Source organism: Geotrypetes seraphini, chromosome 10 (genome assembly GCF_902459505.1).
Source record: "Geotrypetes seraphini chromosome 10, aGeoSer1.1, whole genome shotgun sequence".
NCBI classification, from domain to species: domain Eukaryota; kingdom Metazoa; phylum Chordata; class Amphibia; order Gymnophiona; family Dermophiidae; genus Geotrypetes; species Geotrypetes seraphini.
In genome coordinates, this window is record NC_047093.1 from 18,604,951 (window position 1) to 18,629,684 (window position 24,734).

The 24,734-nt window shown below is 43.0% G+C and overlaps 1 protein-coding gene across 1 annotated transcript in view; it reads left to right on the forward strand.

Moving 5' to 3' along the window:
- The window catches only part of SMURF2 (SMAD specific E3 ubiquitin protein ligase 2), a 192,008-nt gene that overhangs the window by 140,700 nt on the left and 26,574 nt on the right, over positions 1-24,734 (forward strand). The window contains exons 11-14 of the mRNA XM_033960928.1: positions 6,183-6,387; positions 7,849-7,952; positions 12,852-12,966; positions 14,822-15,000. Of these exons, the coding sequence (XP_033816819.1) occupies positions 6,183-6,387; positions 7,849-7,952; positions 12,852-12,966; positions 14,822-15,000 (603 nt within the window). The remainder of the gene's footprint in view (positions 1-6,182; positions 6,388-7,848; positions 7,953-12,851; positions 12,967-14,821; positions 15,001-24,734) is intronic.

Sequence of the window (24,734 nt, forward strand, 5' to 3'; positions counted from 1 at the left end):
GCTAGAGCTGGTGTTAGACATAACTGGATACCTCAAAGCCCAGGCTAAGCTTCTTGAGCTTTCAGCTGGCTTAGGACTCTAACCAGGGGGCATTTGCCCTAGTTGCACTCCCCTAACACTATTCCTATCAAGTGTGACTGCGGTATTCTGTTAGCATGATTTTTGTGTGTAGCATTCTTAATAATTTGGCTGCTTCAGTTTTCTCGATAGTGGAGGGGGGATATTTGTGAAGGGGAGAGGAGGGGAGACAATTGTGTTTATAAAAAGACAATTGTACCAGAATATTGTTTCTTTTTATGCTTTAATAAAATAAGTTCAATATAAAATCATAACTATCTGAGGCTTGTGCGGATGGGATCAGATGGGATGAGCGGGGACCAAGCTTGTGGAGATGGGGACAGGGCGCAGACAGGGACAATTTTTTTCCCCCCCATGTCATTCTCTAATCTTAGCTAAAACAGTGAGAGGAGGGGTAGCAAAGCACGTTAGAAGAGCCAAATGTTTATCTGCCAACTTATGCTGTATTAGTATGGATGTCACTGTTTGTAATCTTTTCATATTTACATCTGCCCCCTTTTTTTGAACTTCTCTAGAGAATACTTCCTTTTCTAGTGTGTCTGTTTAAATTTCATCCTTCCCTCAAGCAATAAAATTTTCCTTCTTGTTGCAGTAAGCTTGACATGTTTTCTGTAATCAAAAAACAAGTAGTGCCATAAAATGTCGAGGATTGTGGGGAGGAGGGCTTGTTTAACTTGCTAATTAGTTCCATACAACTTCCCCGCATTCCTGTGGTTTAGACTATTCTAGGTATAAGGGACAAGGTCCTTGCCCTGCAGCCAGTATAAACATCTTTTTATACGCTTATTAAGTGTTTTACACGTCTTGTTTTGCATTTCCAGTAGATTAAAAGCATACAGGACAGTTTGGTAGGTTCCCATGTTCTAAAACACACAAAGGAAAGGGTATCTGAGAAACTCTCTGCAGTTAGACCAGTGGTCTCAAACTCGCGGCTCGGGGGCCACATGCGGCCCACCAGGTACTATTTTGAGGCCCTCGCTATGTTTATGATAATCACCAAAGTAAAATAAAACAGTTTCTTGATCATATGTCTCTTTAGCTATAAATTACAATATTATTATTACGACTTAGCCAAAAGGAAAGATTTATAAACTATAAAGACTTTTACCTCCTACAAAATTGTCATTTCTTTAATAAGACATCAGCTATTTTTTCTGTAGCCCTCCAAATATCTACAAATCCAAAATGTGGCCCTGCAAAGGGTTTGAGTTTGAAACTACTGAGTTAGATCGTGTGGACAATGCCCTATTTTTCTCTCTTTTTTTTTTGTATGCTTTGCAACAAATGAGACAGTAGTTTCCAAATCTGTCCTAGGAGAACCCCTGCCAGAATCCCCTACCTACATTCCTGTGTCTGATCTGTAACATAGTAAATGATGGCAGATAAATACCTGAGCGGTCCATCCAGTCTGCCCATTAGTGGTACTCATTTTAAAAATTACATGATTTGATTAACTTGTCTCTTCTTTGATACTTCTGGGCTGTAGTCTGGTGTAGTCTGGTATTGTCCTAGGTTCTAAACACTGAAGTTGCCGTCCAAGCTCACTCCAGCCTATCCAACCATCCCGTTGTTTGCAAGATATCTACCATAAAGTCTGGCCAGCAACATCCTCATGTTCCATATTAGTGGAGTTCACATTGATGCCCATCCTACACCGAATCACCATCTGCTGAACGCTTTTGGCTAAAATTTCATGCCCATGCCGACTTCATATATTTCAGATTCTTGCTAACTTCCTTCCTATCTGCTCTTTCACTTGCAAAACAAGATACTACATTTGACAAATTCTCTTTGCTCCAACCCTCGCCTTCTCTTTGCCACATTGAACTCTACTCAAACCTTCACCTCCAGCCCCCCTTCACTTCCCCCTATACTGTGGCCGAGTACTTCCATAATAGGGTTCACAACATTAACCTTGAATTCTCAACCAAGTCACCTCCACATCTCCTTCCCCCAGTCCATTCTGTCAACCTTCCTTTCAACTCCTGCCACCTTTTTATCCTTTTTTTAAATCACTGAGGAGGAACCTGCACACTTTCTTTCTTCCTCCAACTCAACCTGTTCCTCTGATTCTATTCCCACCCACATACTGTCTCCTACTGTCATCCATTCTATCTGCCATATCCTCGGTCTTTCACTTTCCATTCTTGGTGCCTTCAAACATGCATAATTATACCACTCCTCAAAACACCTTCACTGAACTCAACCTGCCCTTCCAACTATCACCTCTTCTTCATCCTCCCTTTCTTATCCAAGTTACTTAATGCCTATTCACCACCTTTGTCTTGACTTTCTTTCATTTCAAGCTATTTTTGATCCACTTCAGTCATGCTTTTTCACCCTCCGCATTCAACTGAAACAGTCCTTGCTAAAGTCTCCAGTGACCTGTTCCTGTCCAAATCCAAAGGCCAGTATTCTGTCCTCATCCTTCATGATCTATCTGCTGCTTTTGACACTGTTGATGACCACCGACTCCTTGATACACTGCCCTCACTTGGATTCAGGGCTCTGTTGTTTTACTTATTTCTCCCATCACACTTTTAGTGTATACTCTGGTGAGATCCACTACTATTTCGCTATCAGTTGATGTACTTCAGAGCTCTGTCTTGGAACCTCTTCTTCATCTGTACTTATTCCCTTGATGCTCTGATCTCCTTCCATACTTTTAAGTATCATCTTTATGCTGATTACTCCCCGATCTACCTCTCTACACCAGAAATTTCAGCAGGAATCCAAGCCCAAGCCTTAGCCTGCCTGTCTGACATTGCTGCCTGGATGTCTCACTGCCATCTAAAACTGAACATGGCTAAGAATGAGCTTCTTATCTTTCTCTTAAACCCCACCTCTCCTCATCCCTCATTCCTTTTTTCTGTGGATAATACACTCATACTCCCTTTCTTGTTAGCTTGCAGTATTGAGGGTCATCTGTGACTCCTCTTCATCATAAGGCTTATGGGGACATACTTAAAAATCTCAATATGTATACTTTGGAGGAAAGGCGGGAGAGGGGGAGGTATGATAGAGACATTTAAATGCCTACATGGCATAAATGTGTACAAGACGAGTCTTTCATTTGAAAGGAAGCTCTGGAATGAGAGGGCATAGGATGAAGTTAAGAGGTGATAAGCTCAGGAGTAATCTAAGGAAATACATTTTTACAGAAAAGGTGGTAGATGCATAAAATAGGCTCCTGGTAGAGGTGGTTGAGACAAAGACTGTCTGAATTAAAGAAAGTGTGGGACAGGCACATGGGATCTCTTAGGGAGAGGAGGAGACAGTGGATGCTATGGATGGGCCATTTGGCCTTTATCTGCCATTATGTTTCTATGTTTCATTCTCTGCACAAATCCAACAGACCGCTATCACCATAATCTATCACTTCCTTTCTGAGCACACTACCAAAATGCTTATCAACACTTTTATCACCTCATGCCTAGATTACTACAACTTGCTTCTCACAGGCCTTCCACTAAGGCCGATCCCAAGGAATAAAGCAGATTTTATGCTGTTTATTTTAGGATTAAGGAGTAGATTTCCCCAAGCCATCTCAATAATGGCCTATGGACTTCTCTTTTAGGAAATTATCCAAACCTTTTTTAAAATCCTGCTAAGCTAACTGCTTTCGCCACATTCTCCAGCCGTGAATTCTAGAGTTTTACACGAGTGAAGAAATATTTTATCCTGTTTTTTTTACATCTACTACTTAGTAGCTTCAGCGCACGCCTCCTAGTCTTAGTGTTTTGGAAAGTGTAAACAAGCAAGTCACATGAACCGTTTCCATTCCACTCGGTATTTTATAGATCTCTGTCGTATTTTCCCTGAGCCGCCTCTTCTCCAAGCTGAAGAGTCATATATGCTTTAGCCTTTCTTCATAGGGAAGTCATCCCATCCTTTTATCATTTTCATTGCCCCTCTCTGTACCTTTTCTAATTTCACTATATCTTTTTAGAGTTATGACGACCAGAATTGCACATAGTAAAAAGGATGGGACTTGATATACTGCTTTTTCTGTGTGGTTGCACATGCAAACCATTTTGATTTATCTTAGACAGGTACTTATTTTGTACCTGGGGCAATAAAGTGTTAAGTTACTTGCCCAGAGTCACAAGTAGCTGCAGTGGGAATTGAACTCACAACCTCAGGGTGCTGAGTCAGCTGCTTTAACCACTAGGTCATTCTTCCACTCGTTTAAGGTGTGGCCATACCATAGAGCTATACAAAGGCATTATAACATTTTCATCTTTGTTTTCCATTGCCTCGGGTACCATAATTAGATTGAGCACATCAGGACAGATGGAGAAAATAATTAAGAGTACCTGCTTACTATTCAATGCATTGTAAACTGCTTTGATATCTACGGAGGAAGGCGGCATATCAAATAAAGATAACCTTTTGCGATTGGTCTATAGAGATTGAGAAGAGATACGGGAGAAGGTTTTTTTTATGCCTGTGATAAAGTAGTGGCCGGGTACTAGTGACCTGGATTGGCCACTGTGAGAACGGGGTACTGGGCTTGATGGACCATTAGTCAGACCCAGTAGGCTAATCTTATGTTCTTAGTGCTTACTTGAAACTCTGAGACACTTTCCTTCAGTACTCTCCTTTATGATAGATTAATTTAGGGCTAGATTCACTAACAATAGCGACTCAATCATTGTTGGCCGATTCTCTGGCTGATTTTCCAACAGCGATTGATTCACTATTAAGTTTTCATGCAAATGATTTGTATCCCTCTTGCCATATTCACACGTGGGGGGGAGCATCTGGTGGCAGGAGGGAGTGCACATCCCTCCTGCCATTTTTTTTTTTGGTTCAGGGAGGGGGGAGCGCTTTATCAGGAGGCTTTTTTCTTCTTTTTTTTTTTTTATTGGGCAGATATTTTGCATGTGTAATACACGCAAAATATCTGTGCCATTGCATAAAATATGAAAAAAAAACCCAGGCAGACCTGTAAGTAACACAGTTACCGACAGGTCTACAGCAGTCAGGTTTTAGGATCGTAAAACCCGAGCAAAATAGCCAAGCAATTATAAGTGAATCCATCACTTGGCTACCTCATGCAAAGTTGTCATTTCTTTAATAAGTCATTAACTATTTTTTCTGCGGCCCTCCAAGTACCTATAAATCCAAAATGTGGATTATCTGAAATTATCAGAAGCAATTAAGGAAAGATTTATACACTATAATAACTTATAGTGTATAAATCTTTCCTTAATTGCTTCTGATGATTTCAGCTATACAGAGCTGAAAGCAGTGCAATATGCAGAAAGTGAAAAACTATCAAAGTATCAACTGCAAGAGACAAGATTTTGGACCACCTATTTTGAGGCCCTCGGTATTGTAAAGAATGATTCTTTATGGAAAACCTGTGCCTTAAATGTCCAGCAGTCACGTCCGCAACCGCCTTCAGCTCTCACCTCCTCTAGCACTGGACACACGCACAAGCTGCCCTGCCTCCAATCATTGCTCCAAGCTGCCCTGCCTCCAATCATTGCCTCCAACCATTGCTCTATTGGTTGCCTTACGTTCTGAAACGTTGCCCGCCTCACTGCTGTAACCTCATGCAAGCGCTTTCCTGCGTCTGTACGCGATTGTCCTCTCCACTTCACAATCGCGTACAGAAGCAGAAAAGCGCTTGCATGAGGTTGCAGCAATTGCCAGACACCAGACACTTGTGCCTTAAGGGTCCTGCGGTCGCGTCCGGTGGTCACTGTAACCTCAGGCAAGCACTTTCCTGCGTCTGTACACAATTATGAAGTGGAGTGAGACGACAATTGCGTACAGACGTAGGGCCTCAAAATAGTACCTGGCGGGCCACGAGTTTGAGACCGCTGCTTTAGAGTAACCTACATTGCCTATAGTAGGAAAGTCATTTACCATGGCAAGGTTTCTCTTGTTTAAATTACATTGCAGCAGACCTTCTTTACAAATACATTCTTGGGTTAGCTAATTTTGCATTTAGCTTGAGTCATTATTTTTACAGTATTTTTGAACTGACCACAATGCCTTTAACATTCTTGCAAACCAGATGTCTTATTTTAGTACTCTGAATAAATTGTTTAATGTTTCTAATTGACTCAAACATTTTTTTGTTTAATCTCCAGTCGACAGAACCAGCTTAAAGACCACCATCAGCAGCAGCAGGTGGTATCCTTGTGCCAACTGCCAGAGGAGGCCGAATGCCTGACGGTCCCAAAATACAAGCGAGACCTAGTGCAGAAACTAAAGGTGTTGAGACAGGAACTGTCACAGCAGCAACCACAAGCAGGCCACTGTCGCATTGAAGTCTCAAGAGAAGAGATTTTTGAGGTAATTGTTATTAGAAATTTGTTCCCAAAACTTGGCTCGATGGTACAGTTGTGGTAGTGTGGAGAAAAGGGTGGGAATCCTCAGGGTCACTCAACAGACTTTGCCTTTTCTGCTTGGGCCAAAAGAGGTCATCGTTACTGTCTCCAGAAGGGAAGGAGTGGAATGGAGGAACAAAAAAACAAACTATGTAACCCACCATTCTTAACCTTTTTTGGTTGTTGTTTTTTTTTTAAAAAACATATAAATGATTAAAAAGAAACAGACTAGCATAAAGGACCATGTAAATTGTTTTGAATGAAAGAGATTATTTCCTTCTTCTTTTTGCACTTCTATTCCATCTTACCAATTTAAAGAATTGCCCAAGATGGTTTACAGTGCAATTTATTAAAATACAATACACTTCTCCCTCGGTATTCGCGGGGGTTAGGGGCAGAGCCGGACCGTGAAGTGTGAAAAATCACGAATAACTTGTGCCAGCTCTGACCTACCCCCGGACCTTACCTGGTGGTCTCCGCCTCCGATCGTCTCCTTCCGTACGTGTTGCGTGTTTGCAGGGGCTAGTGCAGGTGCTTCACTCTCCTCTTTCTCCGCTTCGGTGTCGGGCTGGGCAGAGCGAAGATCGTTCCTCTCTGGGCTGGGCAGCCTGTGCCGGCCTTACCTGATGGTCTAGCGAGCTTTCGGGCGTAGCGATCTTCCAACGCTCCTGTCCCGTGCAGATCGCTAATAGGAAATAGCTGCCGTGAGCTCCCGTAGTCTCTCAAGACTACGACGGGAGCTCACAGCAGCCATTTCCTATTGGCGATCTGCTTGGGGTAAGAGCTTAGGAAGATTGCTTCTGCCCCGAAAGCCCACTAGACCACCAGGGATGCCGGGAGGGAGGCGGGGAAGGTCCGAAATGAAGCTCCCCCCCTCCCAAGAAAAAATCACGAATAACCGAATCCGCGGATTCGGAGGGGGAAGTGTATAATGTAATTCATGAATAAAATCAAAAGTAGTTAATATACAGCATAAAATCACTATTAAAAAAAAAAAAAAAAAAACAACAACCCAGCACCTCGCAGAATTATGTCCCTAGGGAATAGATCAGCAGTATGTTTGTTTACAATTAGCTATTCTACCCTTCATCGTACATATCAGAGCAGTTTGATAAAATTTTAATTGTGAAAATAAAATAGTATCAAAAAGAAAGAGGTGCAAAGACAAAGGTCCAAGTTCCAGAGTTCCTTCTAGATCTAGCCATTTAGTCAGCCTCCGCCCACCAACTTCATTATCTGGTTAATGGCGGTGGTGGTTGTGAAAATACCTGGATGTTCTTCACACATATAAGAATAGCAGTTGACATTGAATATCTGACTATAATGTTTACACTACCGCATATATACAAGAATTTGCTAGATATAAAGGATTGTAATTATCATAGCAGTAGGGATGGATGTATCAATAATATGTTTATAACTGTAGGAATCCTACCGACAAGTCATGAAAATGAGACCCAAAGACCTGTGGAAACGATTAATGATTAAATTTCGTGGTGAAGAAGGCCTTGATTATGGTGGCGTTGCTAGGTGAGTGATATAAATACAACCTGAGGGACTTCCATTTGCTCAAATGACAGCATTACTTTGTCATTTTTTTCAAAAGGGGCAGGAAGAGGGAGAAGTTCTGAGGAATAGTTAAACTGTGTGTTCCAGTAATATTGGCATGCCAAAATCCTATTTCTCAGATTATTGGCACACTTCCCAGAAGAGAGAAAAAAGGTCTCAACAGCAAAAGTATTTCCTTTGCAAATAATTCCACAGACACCTAGAAATATCTTTATTTCCCTAGCAACAGCAGCAGATGAATCCAGAGACCAATGGGATAGCTCACATCTACCAGCAGGCGGAGATAGAGAAACTGATTAACAGGTGGCACTCCTCCTGTTTATCTAGTATTCTCTATCTCCCAGCAGGTTGAAGTCGCTATTCAACTAGCTCCTGGATTCTGGCTGTGACTGGAACTTTATTACCTCCTGTTGAGGTTTTCTCTTCAGTGAGACTGCCATTCTGTTTCTCCTGTTGAGATTTTTCTCTTCAGTGAGACAGGGGTGTCCGGCTAAACGGTGCCGGCTTTAGAGGTTACACTTGGGCCCCCCCTTGTCCCTGCCTCACCCTCCCTCCAATGATAGAGGGTCTAACTTGGTCTCTAATTTTTTTCTTCTTTCCCTTTAAAAAAAAAAAAAAAAAAGAGACCGCATTTGCTATGTATGATTCTGCCCTGTCTTTGGGCTCAGTCAGGGTCTACCGGCTCTGCAAGCCCTGTCCACCAGGTTGTGAGTATTTCTTTTTATGTTACATCGGTGGGTTATAATTTCTGGTGATGTTGGAGCTGGGTGTGTTAGTTTTTTGACGTTGTCTTAGAGCTGCGGGTTTTGTTGGTGATCTTATGTTTGGTGATTTGTGGCAACTGCAGCGGTGTGGTCGCGTGGCTCAACCATGGGATGATTTATTTCTCAGAGGCTACGCTTTGTTAAATTTCGATGTAACTGGACATGTTCGATGGAGGGCTCCCTGCTGTTGCTAGGGAATGTACGTTTGTGTATGCAATCTAGTTAATTTTCAAAATTTTTGGGCTCAGTTAAAAAAAAAAAAAAGGGCCGGTGCCTTCCCGCGCGCGGGAGGCGCGAGCTTGTCTTCTTGCGTGGGCGGGAAAAATCCTGACTGTTACGGCCTGGTCACTGAGACTGCTGTTTGCACGGCGTATCCTGCAGCTGTGTTTAATTGCACTGCGGGTGACTGTTTGTGGAGCCGGTGCCTTTCGGTGGCCCGGACGCTCACGCTTGTGCTCCGACGCTGGCGGGAGCGCCGTGGCATCTTTGGTGTCTGTTTCGACATCTCTCCTCTCGCTGCGCTTTCTGCGATCTCCCGATTGCTGGACATGGCCGCTTCTGCGAGTTGCAGTTGCCAGTAATGCGGCCATAGACTCTCTCCCGAGGCTGTTGTTTGGGCCTATCTGTTTTTTTTAGGGCATGGGAGCCGTCCTGACTGGCCAGAGGGCGATGGAGAGGGGGTGACATGGTGTGCTTGGCTCCTGGGTTGCAGCTTGTTCCTGCACTGGAGCGGCAGCAGTCAGATTGTCACTGACGGAGGTCAGCAACGGGGGGATATCCGGATCTGGGTTCAGATCTCTCCTCCTCTCTCCCGGGGTACCTGTCTGGTGCTTATGCAGTTTGTCTGCTTTCCTCTTCCTTGCACCTTCAGGCTGCGCTGCGGGGGTCTGCTAGCGCTATGGAAATTACTTTTTATCCTAGCGTATTAGGTTTTCCTGGTGAGATACAACCTAAGGCTGGAGTGGGGTAGCCGGGTGGTGCCTTGCCTTTTCCTACGGGCAGGGCTAGGTTTTCTTATTTTCAGGAGTGATGCAAGGTCCTGTGTTTTACAGGCTTCTATGCAGTCTTATGAGGCTACCATCTTCTCCTGCCGTATGGGGCTGTACACCCTATTTTTCCAGGTTGTTTGAGGGTTCATTTCACCTTGCAGTGACTCTCAGTAGGGGACACCAGGGCTATATGTCAGTTTGAATATTCCCTGACGTTTTTTCTTTTGGAATGGCTCCAGCCTTAAGATCCTGATGAAGGGTTTCACCCGAAACCGATTGATCCAATGACTATTCTGGTCTCCTGCAATTCTCACTGACCTCATTTGGCTCGCTTTAAAAGCTAAGTTGGCTGTGGTTTCATTTTGTATCTTGGGGATTAGGCTGGGGAGGACTCTATGAGTGGGTTTTCAGTGTGATTCACTCTCTCACTAGTTCACTGTTTGTGACTTATTTATTGTTATTAATTCTGCACAGTTGATTTTGCACACTAGGGACGCCCGATGATGGTGTGCAGGCGGGGTGATTCACCTCCGTCTTTGTAGTGGAAGCGCTGGAGTTTGTTCTCCCGTCGCTAATAACCTCACACTGAGAGCGTCCCTACTCCTCAATTGACATTTGGTATTTGTGTGGTTTGGTCTGTTAGTAGTGATTAGCTGATAGACACACTCATAGAGTCCTTACTGACATCTTTTGCCTTCTTTTTTGTATCTTTTTGGGCAGTGGGAAGTAGCATTATGAGTTGAAGGCTATCTTGCAAAGATGGGTTTTCAGCCTCCAGTCATATGAAAAAATTAGGACACCTCATGAAATATTCTGTTTTCTTAAGAAATGTTTACATATCGATGCCAAATCCTTATTATTTTTATTTATCTCTGGTAAAGAAAGTGATGTAATTGCAGGTAAACCACAAAAAGTTTCCTCGATTTTCTCATGAAACAAAAGATATCCACAAAAATGTGTATTCTAACTGAGGAATAAATTAGGATCCCCCCACGTATCCTCCCACTTAAAGTGGCTCAAATCACACACAGGTGTATCATATCGGGTGCATATGCTTAGAACATCATTACTCAGCATTTTGAAGGTTTGCCCTATTTAAACCTCAGACATTTAGTTTGGTGTGCTCATGACTGCTGCGGTGAGAGTGAACACCATGGTAAGATCAAAAGAGCTGTCTGAGGCCTTCAGAAAGAAGATTGTAGCAGCTTATAAATCTGGTAAGGGATTTAAAAGAATTTGACATTAGCCATTCCACAGTCCGGAAAATAGTGTAGAAGAGGACTTTCTAAACAACTGCCAACATGCCCAGATCTGGCCGTCCAAGCAACTTGACACCCAGAGCAAGACTTCAAGATGCTAAAAGAAGTCTCTAAAAACCCTAAAATGTCATCACGGGACCTACAGCAGGCTCTTGTTACTGTTGATGTGAAAGTAAATGCCTCTACAATCAGAAAGAGATTGCACAAATTTAGCTTGCATGGGAGGTGTGCAAGGAGGAAACATTTGTTCTCTATGAGAAACATCAAGGCCAGATTGAAGTTTGCCAGAGAGAACATAGACAAACACCAGGACTTCTGGAATAGTATTCTATTGGCAGATGAGTCTAAAATTGAATTATTTGGACACTAGAAAAGAGGACATGTTTGGCATACACCAAAGACAGCATTCCAGGAAAAGAACCTCATATATCAACTGCGAATTATGGAGGTGGAAGTGTCAGGGTTTGGGGATGTTTTGCTGCAGCAGGACCTGGCCAGCTCACCATCATAAAATCCACCATGAATTCTACCGTGTATCAGAGGGTGCTTAAGGAACATGTGAGATAATCTATAAGAAAATTAAAGCTGAAGCGGAACTGGACCTTGCAATACGACAATGATCCAAAACATACCAGTAAATCCACCAAGGACTGGCTGAAAACTAAGAAATGGAGAGTCTTGGAGTGGCCGAGTCAAAGCCCTGATCTTAATCCCATTGAGATGCTGTGGGGTGATTTGAAACGGGCTGTACATGCAAGAAACCCCTCAAACATCTCACAGCTGAAAGAATTCTGCATTGAGGAGTGGGCCAAACTTTCCTCAGACCGATGTCAGAGACTGGTAGATGGCTACAAGAAGCATCTCACTGCAGTTATTTCAGCCAAAGGGGGTAACACTTGCCATTAGGGTGTAGAGTGTCCTAATTTATTTCTCAGTCAGAATATACATTTTTGAGGATATCTTTTGTTTCATGAGTAAATCAAGGAAAGATTTTGTTGTTTACTTGCAATTACATCACTTTCATTTCCAGAGATAAATAAAAAAAAGATTTGACATCGATATGTGAACATTTCTTAAGAAAAAATTGAATAATTCATGGGGTGTCCTAATTTTTTCACGACTGTACATTTGAACAAGATAAGGGAAAGTGGCATGATGGACAGACTCAGGTAGTTTATTCCAGGCATATGGGGCAGCGAGATAAACGGAACGAAGTGTGGATATGGGTTCTGTTCTGGTATGTGGGAGAGGTGGTTTGTGTTTTGTTTGGCTTCTGGTGGTTGTAGCTATTTCTGGAGGGGAGGCAGTAAGATGGGTTTCAGGCCTTTACGGAAGTTTTGGTAGGAGGGGGTGTTCCTTAATTGTGCTGGTAAAGGAAACCACCATTTTGCTGCCAGGTATGGGAAGGTTGTAGAGTGAATAGATTTGTATTTGATTCTTCTAGGATTTAGAAATCTTATTCTCATATGGTTGCTGATCAGGTTATACTTGTCTTTGGTGGTATTTTGTTTAAATTCAACAAGTAGGCTGGTTTTTTCACCAAGGAAGATTAAAAAGACTTGCCCTATATGTGAATAACTTGTGACTAGATATTGAAATGTCTGACTGAGGTTATCCTTTTAGAATTAAGAGGAGTCAAAACTTGGACAGATTGTCTGAAAATATATCAGACTTAAGATATCTGTATATATTTAACTGACTGTATTCAGAGTTGCTGACTTATTTAGAAGTAAGCCAGTTCTCTGTAATTGGATATGATGTGGCTGAATATTTGCCCCGTGTATTACTGGACCACTGAACTTTAGGGAATAAAAGTCTGTAATATTTCACCTGTTCTTGTTTTCTTAGGGAATGGCTTTATCTTCTGTCGCATGAAATGTTGAATCCCTATTACGGCCTCTTCCAATACTCACGAGATGACATTTATACACTACAAATTAATCCAGATTCTGCAGTTAACCCGGTAAGGATATGAATTACAAAGTGAATCGAACATTTTAGCATGGGAAATAGGTGCTTTTTAGTTTGAGGAAGAAATCTCTGGGCTGTTGTCACAAGGTATCTGCAATGTGAATAAAGATCTCCTAAGTGTTAAAGCTTTTTAGTGTTTCGTAATTTGGGGAAAAGCATCTCTAGCTTTCAGCATTGTTTGCAGAGCATTGAAGATTTAGATTGGGGGTATCTTGCCATTTTAATACCCTAGTGGGTTTTGTTTTTTTTTGCGGGGGGGTTAAGATTCAACTATTTTTATTGACTTTTCAAATGGCAAAAACTTACAATACAGGGAATAACCATAGAAACACAATATACATCTATACTGGTCAATGCCCTCCTTCCCCCCCCCTTAACCCATCCCTCCTCCTCCAAACCACCTTCTTACTAGCAACTAAGAACAACCTCCCCCCCCAAGGGCTTGGTTTTTTATAGCCTACAGGGGGGTCTTTTAGAAAGAGACAGAGAGGAAACAACAGAAGAGGAGAGAAAAAATTTTTAAATCCCGCACCAATGGAATTACTCTAAAGAATTCAAAATGTTACTACAGGTTTTAGAAAGTAAAGACTGTGTATATAGGGGCCCCAAATTTGAAAAAAATAGTCTTCTAGGCTTAGGAGTACGAGTAGCTTCCTAGTGATTGTTTACAATTGTTCTTTTAGTGTTAGTATGTTCTGCATGTCAGGCCAGTAAACTTGTTCTCATGTGGCTCTATTATTCCTCGACGCACTGACATTTGTGTAAATAACCTGCCCTCCAGAGTTGCCGTGTAATCATTTGTTAAAGTATTATGTCTTCTGTAAACTTTAATGCCAGTGATGCTCCTATATCAGACGTTCCCAAGCTCTGGTTGCGTTGGATCTCTTATAAACCTCCAAAAGGTTTTGGATCCCTCAGTACGTCTCCCACTACTCTTCCAGAGCACTTTTGGTTTTCCTCAGCACCATACATGTCCTTCCTTAACTATTCCAGGGCTGTGTGGGTAGAGTCAGAATCGGTAAAAATGTACCAGCTCCAACTTCAAAATAAAAACATTTTAATATAGTAAGTTTATCATTTTATACTTAGATAGGGAATGGGAATGGAGACTTGTATACACCTTTTTTGTGGCTTTGGCACTTCAAAGCGGTGGAGCCCAGGGTCACAAGGAGAGCAGCACCGGGATTTGATCTCACAACTAGAAAATGACACAGGGGCAAATTTTTCCCTGCCCCCAGGGGAACTCATTTTCCCATCTCCACAGGTTTTTTTCCCCGTCCCTGCCCCATTCCTTCATGCTCTGTTCTCATCTGCACAAGCCTTTAAAACACTTTAAGTGTTTGAGGCTTGTGCGATTAAGGCAGAGCTTACAAGAATGGAGCAGGGACAGCATCAAAACTCACTGGGATGAATGGGGAAATTGAGTTCCTGCGGGGACGGGAAAAAATTTATCCCCCATGTCATTCTCTACTCTCCTTTGGATGCAGAGGCAGCAGCTGTACCAGTGAGCCACACCTTCCATAGATCTAAAGTACTGGTAACAAATTATATTTACCAGTATTTAAGATCCACACCAAATACATAAAGCCTAATATCAGTAGGTAACTAGAAAAACAGAGGAAGTTGGTATCTAAGGTTTGGTGTACGGACTCCACAGTTATGTTTATATCCCTTCTGCTTCTTGTCTATTCTAATCCTTCTCCCTTCCCCCCCCCCCCCAGCTACTCCCCTCCAGTCTCTTTCTCCACTAGCCTTTCTCTCTTCCCACTCCCAGTCAGCCTAAATCACAACTTTTATGGTTCAGTGATGTCTTTTATTTCTGATGAAAGAAAATGTCTTATTTTCAGGAACACCTCTCTTATTTTCATTTTGTTGGACGCATAATGGGGATGGCCGTCTTTCATGGACATTATATTGATGGAGGTTTCACACTGCCTTTCTATAAGCAGTTGTTAGGAAAGCCGATCACTTTAGATGATATGGAATCGGTCGATCCAGATTTCTACAACAGCCTCGTCTGGATACTGTACGTAATGCTAATACTAATTGGTTCTTAAATCGTGTGTGATTGTGTTATCTGTTTACAATGAGTCATCTTACCAGTTGACTTCAGTGGAGTGACAACTGCAAAAAATTGTACTTGTTTAAGAAACCACGGTAAGATCCACAGGCTTTTTTAAAATTATTATTTTATTTATTCAAATTTTCAAATATAGTCAAGTAAATCTACTTGAATACAGATTAGAAATAAAATATACCAATCTAGGTCAGTCAACACCGGCCATTATGATAGAAAAAAAATGAATATATAAGAAATCATCATTTACCGTATTTTCACGCAAATAACGCGCACCCATATAAAACGCGCACACGGGTATAGCGCGCAGAAATCACGATGATATGTACAAAAACTTTGGTATACCGCGCTCACGGGTATACCGCGCATGCTGCCCGACGCTCCTTTCGCCCGCCCTGACTTTCCGACTCTCCGTTCACCCCCCCTGACTTCCGTGCACTGTCCCCCCTTGAAGGTCTGTCCCCATCCTGAAAGCCTGATGCCCCCCCCCGACGTCCGATACATCCCTCCCCCCGAAGGACCGCCGACTCCCCAACAATATCGGGCCAGGAGGGAGCCCAAATCCTCCTGGCCACGGCGACCCCCTAACCCCACCCCGCACTACATTACGGGCAGGAGGGATCCCAGGCCCTCCTGCCCTCGACGCAAACCCCCCTCCCCCCCAACGACCGCCCCCCCCAAGAACCTCCGACCGCTCCCCCAGCCGACCCGCGACCCCCCTGGCGACCCCCACGACCCCCCCACCCCCCTTCCCCGTACCTTTGGTAGTTGGCCGGACAACGGGAGCCAAACCCGCCTGTCCGGCAGGCAGCCAACGAAGGAATGAGGCCGGATTGGCCCATCCATCCTAAAGCTCCGCCTACTGGTGGGGCCTAAGGCGCGTGGGCCAATCAGAATAGGCCCTGGAGCCTTAGGTCCCACCTGGGGACGCGGCCTGAGGCACATGGTCGGGTTGGGCCCATGTGCCTCAGGCCGCGCCCCCAGGTGGGACCTAAGGCTCCAGGGCCTATTCTGATTGGCCCACGCGCCTTAGGCCCCACCAGTAGGCGGAGCTTTAGGATGGATGGGCCAATCCGGCCTCATTCCTTCGTTGGCTGCCTGCCGGACAGGCGGGTTTGGCTCCCGTCTGTCCGGCCAACTACCAAAGGTACGGGGAAGGGGGGTGGGGGGGTCGTGGGGGTCGCCAGGGGGATCGCGGGTCGGCTGGGGGGCGGTCGGAGGTTCTTGGGGGGGACGGTCGTTGGGGGGGAGGGGGGTTTGCGTCGAGGGCAGGAGGGCCTGGGATCCCTCCTGCCCGTAATGTAGTGCGGGGTGGGGTTAGGGGGTCGCCGTGGCCAGGAGGGTTTGGGCTCCCTTCTGGCCCGATATTGTCGGGAAGTCGGCGGTCCTTCGGGGTGGGGGTGCGAGTGGTCCTGCCGGGGGGGGGGATGTATCGGACGTCGGGGAGTCGGCCGGGCAAGAGGGCTTGGGCTCCCTCTTGCTCCGATCGTGGATGCGGGTGCGGGTGGGAGCGCGTGCGAGCGGTCGTTCGGGGTGGGGGTGCGAGTGGTCCTGCCGGGGGGGGGGGATGTATCGGACGTCGGGGAGTCGGCCGGGCAAGAGGGCTTGGGCTCCCTCTTGCTCCGATCGTGGATGCGGGTGCGGGTGGGAGCGCGTGCGAGCGGTCGTTCGGGGTGGGGGTGCGAGCGGTCCTGCTGGGGGGGGTGAATCGGGCGTCGGGCGGGGTGGGAACTATGTTTTAAAACTTTTGTATACCGCGCTCACGCATATAACGCGCGAGGGGTATGCGCGGTAGGTAAAAACGTGTATAACGCGCGCGTTATATGCGTGAAAATACGGTAATTATTTAATCTACAAATGATGTGATCCAAGCACAAGTAATACAAAAAAAAATTAGAATTATATCATGGAGACAGATTAGGAGAATAAACTCCTAAAAGCCGGTTCATTAAACTGCGGGTAACACTATTGAACCAATAATCACTATAAACCCACCCACCTACCCCCCTCTTCATTAGCTACAATAAATTCCAACAATTGTTCTCAGTTCAAAGAAAAGAACATTTTTTCCTTCTAGTGAAACACAGCATTTAGCAAGAAGTTTCAAAACAAAAGATGCTCCCAAAGCCAAAATCCTTGGTCTATAAACCAAAAGGTCTTCTCTTTTCTTCTTTGTCACTTGAGAGATATCAGGAAACATTCGAATTGTTGAACTGAAAAAAAGTTATCATTCATATGTCTAAAGTAAGTTTGAAGAATTAAATCTCTATCAAACTCCAGTGCGAATGTCACTATGAGTGTAGTTCTCTCAGTTCCCCAAAATTTCTTAAATTCATATCCGTTTTTTCAGTTTCCACTGGTCCTGTGGGGGTAGAGCTATCCCGTTTCATACCCAAGGAAATATATTGAGCTCTAGTTATTAGTGGTAAACTTTCCATTGGTATTTGACAAAATCTCAGATCCACAGGTTTTGAGAGTTAGTACATTTTAAGTTGGGGTCCATCTGTCTTATGTATTTGTCTGTCTTGTCTTGTGCAGTCTGTGGTTTTAACCCCCCAGTGTCAAGACTGCTGGAAATATTAACATGCTTTTTTTCAGATTTATTGAATCCTGGTACAGTTTTAGTGCCCCGGTTTCTCCTCTGTGAAGTTTTTACATGTAGATGCCTATGAAACAGAAAATGGCGGCAGATAAAGACCATATAGCCCATCCTGTCTGCCCATCCATACACTCTCTCTCTTCCTCTCCCTTAGAGATCCATGTGTTCTTAAATTTAAATAGTCTTTGTTTCCACCACTTCTATTGGGAGGCTTTTCCATGCATCCATCACTCTTTTTCATAAGGAAGTTTCTCCGAGGACAAGCAGGCATAATCTCACATCCAGGGAACCACCAGACTGCTTGCGGGTACATCAGTTCTTCATTTTCTACAGAGATGAAAAGTTGTTTTTAGTTTTCACTTAAGTGCATTAAACCTTTGCTACTTTTATTTTTTGTGTGTATCTTCCTGTATTTGTTTTTCAGTATTTTCCCCATAATTTCTTGTATATTGTGTTCCAGTATTTTATCCGACTTTGATTCATTTCTGTCAATTTTTCTTTTCTCTTTTTTTTTGCCTTTGGGCCACTCCAAGCCACTTTTTTTCTCCCTGGGAGTGTTGACCATTTTCAACATCCTAGTTACTCGAACTCCATAGGCCATTAAGCCCTTTGTCTTAGCGTCGGCCTTTTCCCCCCTCCATGTCAGAGGGTACCAGTGGCTTTAAGAAATGGTCTCAATGTAATTGGGCCATTTCAGACTGTGACCCACATAAATGTTGTGTCCATTGTTTTAAGTCCTAAACTTTAGGACATTCATTGTGACCTCTTGTCTCCGCATGCAAAAGAGGTCACTGAAAATTTCAGTTCAAAAAAACTTTTTAATACTGTGTCGGCTTTGATATAAAGCCTCCTATGACTCGGGCATCAACATTGGCGTTGAGTTCGACAATGCATCCAGAGCATCAGGCTCTTTACGGAGACAGGACTCTACTTCCTCTTCATGTCTGCCTAGCGCGTCAAGAAACGTAAGAAAGCTAAGAAATACAAACATTCTTCCCCTTCTAGTTATGGCACTACGTCCTTCTAGGCATTTACTTCCTCAACTCATAATAAGCGTTGCATGGCTCAACATCAAGGTCTCCTACATCTGATATCCAGTACAGCAGACTGCTTCCATTCCAGTAGGGTTACCAGACGTCCGGATTTCTCCGGACATGTCCGGGGGTCTGGATGACTTTTCAAAATCTGGCAATTTGTCCAGGTTTTGAAAAGCTTCCCCTGAAATTGAGTTGGGCAAGAGGGGTGGGTCAAGGGGGGGTCTGGATTTTACGAATGTAAAATCTGGCAACCCTACATTCCAGTTTCCTCTGGTACCAGCACAGTCTCTCCAGGAGGACATCTGGGGTAGGTCTGGACAAAAGTTTTCAGGCTACTGCAGTCGCAGTCTTCACAAGTGCTAACAGCTTCCATGCCTGCCTCAGCCCAGCCGGAGGGACTCTGATCTGTGGTCATTGCGACTTGGGTGTAGGATCTTACTCCATAGAATTAATAGAGCTGAGAAATCTCATGTTTATACTGCACTTCAAAATGATGATGGTGAATGTTTCAGTAGGCCCTCGATATAAAGTGTCTGAGCTTTATGCTTTCAGTTAAAAGAAAATTTGTTTATTTTCTGATGTTTTGGAAGTTGCTGCACTGTTGCAGGTCAACAATTGAAATAAGCAAACATCCTTTGAATTTGAATAAACAAAAGCTGGTTTTCTTTCTAATTTTATAGAATATTTTGACTGTAGGGTATTCCAGCTTTATAGAGTTACACAGAGCAGCACGATAATTCTTCTGTTCCCATTAGAGATTTTTGAGATGAATTGTAAAGGTGGGAATTGTGAACCATAGTGCTTTAAGGCCTAGTCTCATTTCTCTGTCCTTGACCTTTCGTTAACATCATTCATGGTTTAGTTCTATAAAAACTGAATGGATAAAATAGACCTATTTATGCTTGAGCACTACAGCATTACAAGTGTTTTCACTGTCTCCATTGACTAAGTTCTTCAAGTTCAAGTTTCATGTTTATTAAAAATTTGTTGTACACGCAATGTCAAGTACTTCAATGCATATAACAATTTAAAAATAGGAGACAACAATTTTATACAAGTTTCAAGTTTATTTTAGACTTGTTGAATCGCTTAATTTAATTTGCTAAGCGATTTACAGATAAAAAATATATAAAACAGGTTAATTAAAATTTAATACATTGTCATAAAAACTAATAAATAAAATCATACAGACTAACGGACACATAGGGAAAGAAAGGGTAGAACTACAATTGTACATATTAAAAAGAATAATGGTAAAAAACAACAGGTAAGGGAAATAAAAGAGAAATAAGAAAGTAGAAAGGAAAAGAATTAATAAAATTAGATTCATACATTAAACGCGTCTTTAAAAAGGAAACTTTTTAAGCTGCTTTTAAACTGTTTCAAATCGTTTTCTACTCTGAGATAATGGGGCAAACTATTCCATAATTGTGGGGCTATAACAGAAAAAATATCAGTGCGACGAGTTTCAATAATTTTTAATGATGGAACTGTTAAAAGATTTTGGTCTGTGGATCTTAAAGAGCGTGAAGTACTATATGGAATGAGTAATCTGTTGATGAATTGGGGTTCGTTTGTAATCAGTGTTTTAAAAACTAAAAGTAATGGGGGGGCGTGGCTTCGCAGCGCATGAAAATGGCTGGGTAGAGGATTAGCTCCGTTGTGACAGGCAAATTTTATTGAGATTTCAGCAGTTAAAATTAATGAATAGTGAGTGAAAGGAGAGAGTTTAAATAAGAAATGGCTTTGGGTAAATCCAGTAAAAGTACTCCGACGAATTCAGGAACGGGAAGTAAAAAAAGAACAAAAATGGATTCGGTATCCCCGACAGCGGTCCCGTTACCTCTAGATGAAATTGAAAACCGGGATTTGATGAACGAGCTACAGAAGATCAAAGAAATAGTAAGCGATAACACTAAAAATATAAAAGAAGTGAAGGAGGAAATAGAGAGTTTGACAAATAGAATGCAGGCAGTTGACTTCAAAATTGAACAGTTAGAAAAGCGCGCTGAAAAATCTGAGGCAGAAGCGCTGGTTTGTAAAAAAGATCATAGGGAAATAGAGGCGTTAAAAAAAGGACTTTGAAGATTTGTCAAACCGTGAACGAAGAAATAATTTGCGTCTGATTGGGATACCTGAGGGGATTGAACAAAATGATCCTATTCAATTTGTGACTAATTTTATCCCAAAGATTTTACCGTTTAAAAGCTCTTTTCCTTTGGAGGTACCGATGAAAAGATCAAATAGCCAGAAAGGTCCCCGTCCACTAATTTTTAAGCTGCTAAGACATCAGCAGGTGGTAGAGATTATAAAGCTGGCTAAAGCAAACAAGGATCTTAAATGTCAGGACTCTAAGATCTTTATAGTGCCTGACTTTGCAAAAGCTACGGCATACAGAAGAAAACAGCTTTTGGATTTAAGACCTAAACTTAGAGCATTGGGGGCAAGATTTGGATTAATATACCCTGCTATTATGAGGGTAACTTATGAGAATAAAACTTATAATTTTGAAGAAGTAGTCAAATTAAAGGAATTTCTAGATCAATATGATTTGCCTATGGATTCATGAAAGTAAATGGATACTGTAATTAATATGTACTGAGTTTGATTTTTGGATTATATTTTTGTGGTGAAAGTTTGAAGATATTTATAAAAGAAGAAAAAAAAAAGAGGAAAAAAAAAAATAAATAAAAAAATAAAAAGGAGAAAATATTTTCAAGAAAAATGATTGCAGTTATGGTTGAAAAAGGATCAATATTTCAAGCAGGATCAGAAGAGTGGATAGATGGAAGGCTTACTGTAATGCAAGGTTGGATTGTCATTAATATGGGAAAATATATGATATGTGATGGATATCTAAGTGATAAAGAGGAAAGAAGAACTTTAAGGAGAAAATAAGAATGAAAGAAAAGAAGATGTGAAAAGAAGAAAATGTGGTGGAACTTATATGAAGAGAAGAGAATATAAGGATCATTTATAAGATTTGGATGGATTCTTAATGTGAATTTATAATTTACATCTGAGCGAGACTGAGATAACAGACTGAGGATACAAAAATGCTACATTGGAGAAGTGTGGAATCTTAAAATATAATAGGATAGAAATATAGTAAATCTTGGTGTAAAGTGTTGTAACTGTAAAGATGGATTGTTGGATAAGACTTGATCCTTACTTAAATTTATAATTTGCATCTGAGAATGACTGATATAAAAGGCTGATGATGCATAAGTACTTCATTTGAGATGGATGGAATAGTAATCTGCAAGAAGATGGAATTGTAAGGAATCTTGGAGTGCAATAGAGAGAGTGGGAGAATTGTTTAAAGGATATAGATTGATCTTTATTCAATTTATAAATCATATCCTGAGTTTGACTGAGATAACAAGAGGGTGATGCATAATTGATGCATTACAGACATATTGACAATCAGAATATAGGATAATACAAGATATACTGAAAATTGATGTGAAGTGATGGGATTGTGAGGATCGCTTAAGTGAATTGGCTTGATCCTTAATTTGGTTGTTGATTCACATCAAAATGAGACTGAAGTAGCAGGATGAAGATGAACAAGTATTACAGTCGAGTAGAATGGAGAATAGACTGAAATAAGTTGGAAATGTAATGGAACTTAATGAAAGTTCTTGGGACTGTGAAGATTGCTTGATTGAAATGGTTGATCCTTCTTTTGATTTATAGGTTAAATCTAAAAATTAATAAAATAAGGTGGAGTGATGTATGTTACATTGACGTTGTGGGAAACTTCTGTTAGATTTGGAAAGAGAAGGAGAAAAAAAAAAAGTATTAATCTTGGGTGGGTATAATTATAAAAAATGGAATCTGAAATATAGGGTATATCCTTTTATAAATATATTAAGGATATAGGATGGAAGAATGTTTGAAAGTTTGAATGAGGGGAAAAGTTTATAAAAATGGGATTAGAGTAAATATGGATATTTAGGGTATTGTAGAATGGATTGACTGCAGGAGAGTTTGGAGTTGATTGTTTGGTAAGAATTAGAGAGAAGGAAAAATGAGTATGTTATTGCCTGTGGGGAGTTATATTCTTTATTCAGTTAATATGTGCGTTTCGAAGTTTTCAGTCGTATTAGGGGAGGGGAGGGAGGGGGAGGGGAATAGAGGGGGATGGGGAAAGATGGGAGGGAGGAGAAATTTATATACTGGTTTAAGGAAAAAGAAAATATGTATATTTTATGTTTGAGAGAGATATGTTTATATATTATATTTTATTTGTAAAATGGGTTTTAAGATTTTTTCTTTGAACGTAAATGGCCTCAATCACCCAATAAAAAGGAAAAAGGTACTGGCATATATTAAACAACAAAATATAGATATTTGTTTTCTGCAAGAGACACATTTGTCTGGAATAGAGTCTATGAAGCTATCAGGTAATTGGATAAAACAATGTTTATATGCACCAGCGATAAAAAAGAAGGCAGGAGTAGCAATATTGATTAATAAAAAATGTTCAGCAACATTTAATATGGTAAAGGCAGATCCTCAAGGAAGGTGGTTACTTGTTGACATGAGCATGGGCAATATTACATTGGCGTTACTAAATATATATGCCCCTAATTCGAATCAAAGTGAATTCTTTAAATCTCTACAACAATTAGTTTTACCACTGGCTGCTACTAATATAGTGGTGGCTGGGGATTTCAATGCTGTTATAGATCCAATAATGGATAAAAAGCCTAGTAGAATTATGAAATCAATGGGATTAGATAATTTGGTACAAGCATGTAATTTGAAAGATATATGGCGTATTCTTCATTTTAATGATCGGGAATTTACATTTTGTTCACATGTTCATCAATCATTTTCAAGAATTGATTATATTTTTGTTTCAGATCAGATGGCAAAGCAAGTTGTAAAAGCTGACATAGAACCAATAGTACCGTATTTTCACGCATATAACGCGCGCGTTATACGCGTTTTTACCTACCGCGCATACCCCTCGCGCGTTATATGCGTGAGCGCGGTATACCAAAGTTTTAAAACATAGTTCCCACCCCGCCCGACGCCCGATTCACCCCCCCAGCAGGACCGCTCGCACCCCCACCCCGAACGACCGCTCGCACGCGCTCCCACCCGCACCCGCATCCACGATCGGAGCAAGAGGGAGCCCAAGCCCTCTTGCCCGGCCGACTCCCCGACGTCCGATACATCCCCCCCCCCCGGCAGGACCACTCGCACCCCCACCCCCGAACGACCGCTCGCACGCGCTCCCACCCGCATCCACGATCGGAGCAAGAGGGAGCCCAAGCCCTCTTGCCCGGCCGACTCCCCGACGTCCGATACATCCCCCCCCCCCGGCAGGACCACTCGCACCCCCACCCCGAACGACCGCCGACTTCCCGACAATATCGGGCCAGAAGGGAGCCCAAACCCTCCTGGCCACGGCGACCCCCTAACCCCACCCCGCACTACATTACGGGCAGGAGGGATCCCAGGCCCTCCTGCCCTCGACGCAAACCCCCCTCCCCCCCAAGAACCTCCGACCGCCCCCCAGCCGACCCGCGATCCCCCTGGCGACCCCCACGACCCCCCCACCCCCCTTCCCCGTACCTTTGGTAGTTGGGCCAGAAGGGAGCCCAAACCCTCCTGGCCACGGCGACCCCCTAACCCCACCCCGCACTACATTACGGGCAGGAGGGATCCCAGGCCCTCCTGCCCTCGACGCAAACCCCCCTCCCCCCCAAGAACCTCCGACCGCCCCCCAGCCGACCCGCGATCCCCCTGGCGACCCCCACGACCCCCCCACCCCCCTTCCCCGTACCTTTAGTAGTTGGCCGGACAGACGGGAGCCAAACCCGCCTGTCCGGCAGGCAGCCAACGAAGGAATGAGGCCGGATTGGCCCATCCATCCTAAAGCTCCGCCTACTGGTGGGGCCTAAGGCGCGTGGGCCAATCAGAATAGGCCCTGGAGCCTTAGGTCCCACCTGGGGGCGCGGCCTGAGGCACATGGGCCCAACCCGACCATGTGCCTCAGGCCGCGCCCCCAGGTGGGACCTAAGGCTCCAGGG